Source organism: Taeniopygia guttata, chromosome 36, assembly GCF_048771995.1.
Source record: "Taeniopygia guttata chromosome 36, bTaeGut7.mat, whole genome shotgun sequence".
Taxonomy (NCBI): domain Eukaryota; kingdom Metazoa; phylum Chordata; class Aves; order Passeriformes; family Estrildidae; genus Taeniopygia; species Taeniopygia guttata.
The window spans coordinates 4394526-4397202 of NC_133061.1; the positions used below are offsets into that span (position 1 = coordinate 4394526).

At 53.9% G+C, this 2677-nt stretch overlaps 1 protein-coding gene across 1 annotated transcript; it reads right to left on the reverse strand.

Moving 5' to 3' along the window:
• Positions 1–1048: 1048 nt before the first annotated feature.
• LOC140681490 (olfactory receptor 14A16-like) lies at positions 1049–1981 on the reverse strand. Its single transcript, XM_072921336.1, has one exon. It carries the CDS (start codon positions 1979–1981, stop codon positions 1049–1051), a length of 933 nt encoding a protein of 310 aa, XP_072777437.1.
• Positions 1982–2677: the final 696 nt, after the last annotated feature.

A 2677-nucleotide genomic window follows, 5' to 3' on the forward strand; every position in this document is an offset into this window, starting at 1 on the left:
CAGCCTGCCCATGGCCAGCCTGGGGCTGCTCACGGGGGTTTTCTGTGCTGAGCATTGGCCTGGCCGTGCTCTTGAGAGAGCCTGGGCAAGGAGCCTGGAGCCCCCAGGCCCTGGCCTGAGGCGTCAGCGCTGCCCCAGCAGTGCCCATGGCCTGTCCCTGCTGCAGCCCCGGCACTGCCACCCCCAGGACTGTGCCCGGCCCCGAGAGCACTCAGGCCCTGCAGCAACACCAGGGCCACCAGGGCAGCGGGGCAGGGCCACGGGAGCAGCGCTGGCAGCACCAAGTGCTGCTGCTCCTGGGCACAGCTGCTGTGCCAGCACTGATCTGCCCCAGCTCTGCACACAGACATTGCTGCTGCAGCTCCAGAGAAGGCAACAAAAGGGCATCTCTGCAGAAAACTTCGCTGGGACATCCTTTAGTTTCTTAAAAGGCACCAAGAGCACTGCCCCTCATTTACACAGTTTGTGTCCACAGGAAAAGTGGAGAGAAACAAAACGAGAAATGGCACAAGAAATGACATTTCTTCGTGAACCATATGAAAAAAAACAAAAGACTGAAAAAGAACCTTTGCATGAAACCAACAAGAAGTATCAAAGATTGTTGCAGCATTTTTAAGAGAAAGAGGACATGAGTTATGAGATTTGAGCTACTCCAGTCTAGGCCTCAGATTTGGGCCTTGTGGGCCTTCAAGCCTCTGACACAGTTAGAAATTCAGAGCTTGTGGCGCAGATAGAAATAGTATTAAGGTGTGACGGGGACCACTGGGCTGTCTGGGTGTGAATTAGTATAGGTTTCATAGTGTAAGGTGTAGGCCGTTTTAAGGAAAAGGTAAACAATGTTAGCCTACCAATCAGAGTGCCTTTGTTTTTGTAAACTATGTAGAAGCTTATATAAACTACCACCTTATCTTGAATAAACGGAGAACGTTTGATTAACCACATTGGTTCAGATCTGTGTTTGTCTTGTCCAGCTTTCCGTTTTTCTGAGATTCCCTGGCTTTTAAAGATGACTTTTATTGCATGTGATTTAGATAAATTGTTCAGCAGGTTAATGTTTCTGAAAGCATCCAGTCATCAGTGTCCACACTGCAGCCTTGAGCTCCTGGTTCCTCACGCTGTAGATGAGGGGGTTCAGGGCTGGAGGCACCACCGAGTACAGAACTGACAGGGCCAGATCCAGGGATGGGGAGGAGATGGAGGGGGGCTTCAGATGAGCAAACATAATAGTGCTGAGAAACAAGGAGACCACGGCCAGGTGAGGGAGGCAGGTGGAAAAGGCTTTGTGCCGTCCCTGCTCAGAGGGGATCCTCAGCACAGCTCTGAAGATCTGCACATAGGAGAAAACTATGAACACAAAACAACCAGATACCAAACAGGCACTAATAGCAAGAAGCCCAAGTTCCCTGAGATAGGATTTGGAGCAGGAGATCTTGAGGATCTGGGGGATTTCACAGAAGAACTGGCCCAGGGCATTGCCATGGCACAGGGGCAGGGAAAATGTATTGGCTGTGTGCAGCAGCGAATAGAGAAAGGCACTGGCCCAGGCAGCTGCTGCCATGTGGGCACAAGCTCTGCTGCCCAGGAGGGTCCCGTAGTGCAGGGGTTTGCAGATGGACACGTAGCGGTCATAGCTCATGATGGTCAGGAGGAAATACTCTGATCCAAGAAAGAAGAAAACCAGAAAAAGCTGTGCCGCACATCCTGTGTAGGAGATGTTCCTGGTGCCCCAGAGGGAATTGTGCATGGCTTTGGGGACAGTGGTGCAGATGGAGCCCAGGTCGCTGAGGGCCAGGTTGAGCAGGAAGAAGAACATGGGCGTGTGCAGGTGGTGGCCGCAGGCTACGGCGCTGATGATGAGGCCGTTGCCCAGGAGGGCAGCCAGGGAGATGCCCAGGAAGAGGCAGAAGTGCAGGAGCTGCAGCTGCCGCGTGTCTGCCAGTGCCAGCAGGAGGAAGTGGCTGATGGAGCTGCTGTTGGACATTTGCTGTGGCTGCACATGGGCACCTGTTCATGGAGAAAGGACAGTGACAAGTCAGGAGAGGCTGCCATGAACCAGGCTTGGGCCATTCCCTGCAGACTGTCCTGCTGGGACTCACCCACCCTTTTTCCTGCTCTGGGAAAACCTTCACCCAGGTCCCTGCCTGAACTCCAGTTGTGCAGGCTGAGTGTGCCAGGAGCAGCCAGGCCTGTGGGGGGGGGCTCTCGAGGAGCCATCCCTGCCCTGCTTCCCTGGGTTTGTGGCCCTGTGGCAGAGGGACCAGGCTGGATATTCAGGATTTGTCACAGGAATCACTCCTAATGCAGAAAAGTGCAGTACTTCACTTGATATAATCTCCACTCACACTTCTAAGGCAAACAGATGGCAGGAGATGATTTTAGGAATTGTTTTCCTACCCACACACTATTCCTGGCTCTCTGAGGTCAGAAATCCCCAGCATTCCTGCTGCACTCAGAGTTTGCCACTGAGAGATGTGAGAGGCAAAGGATTCCCTGTGGCTGAGGGAAGGTGAGGGGCTGGATGTATTTGTTCCTCCAGCACTGCCCTGTTCAGCCCCCTCTGCTTCCCTGAGCATCTCCCTGGGCCTGGACATTCCCTCCTGAGAGGTGCCTTGTCCCTGCCAGCGCTCACAGAGCCCATCCCACCCTGTGTGCCCTCGGCCCGGCCCTACAGAAACCT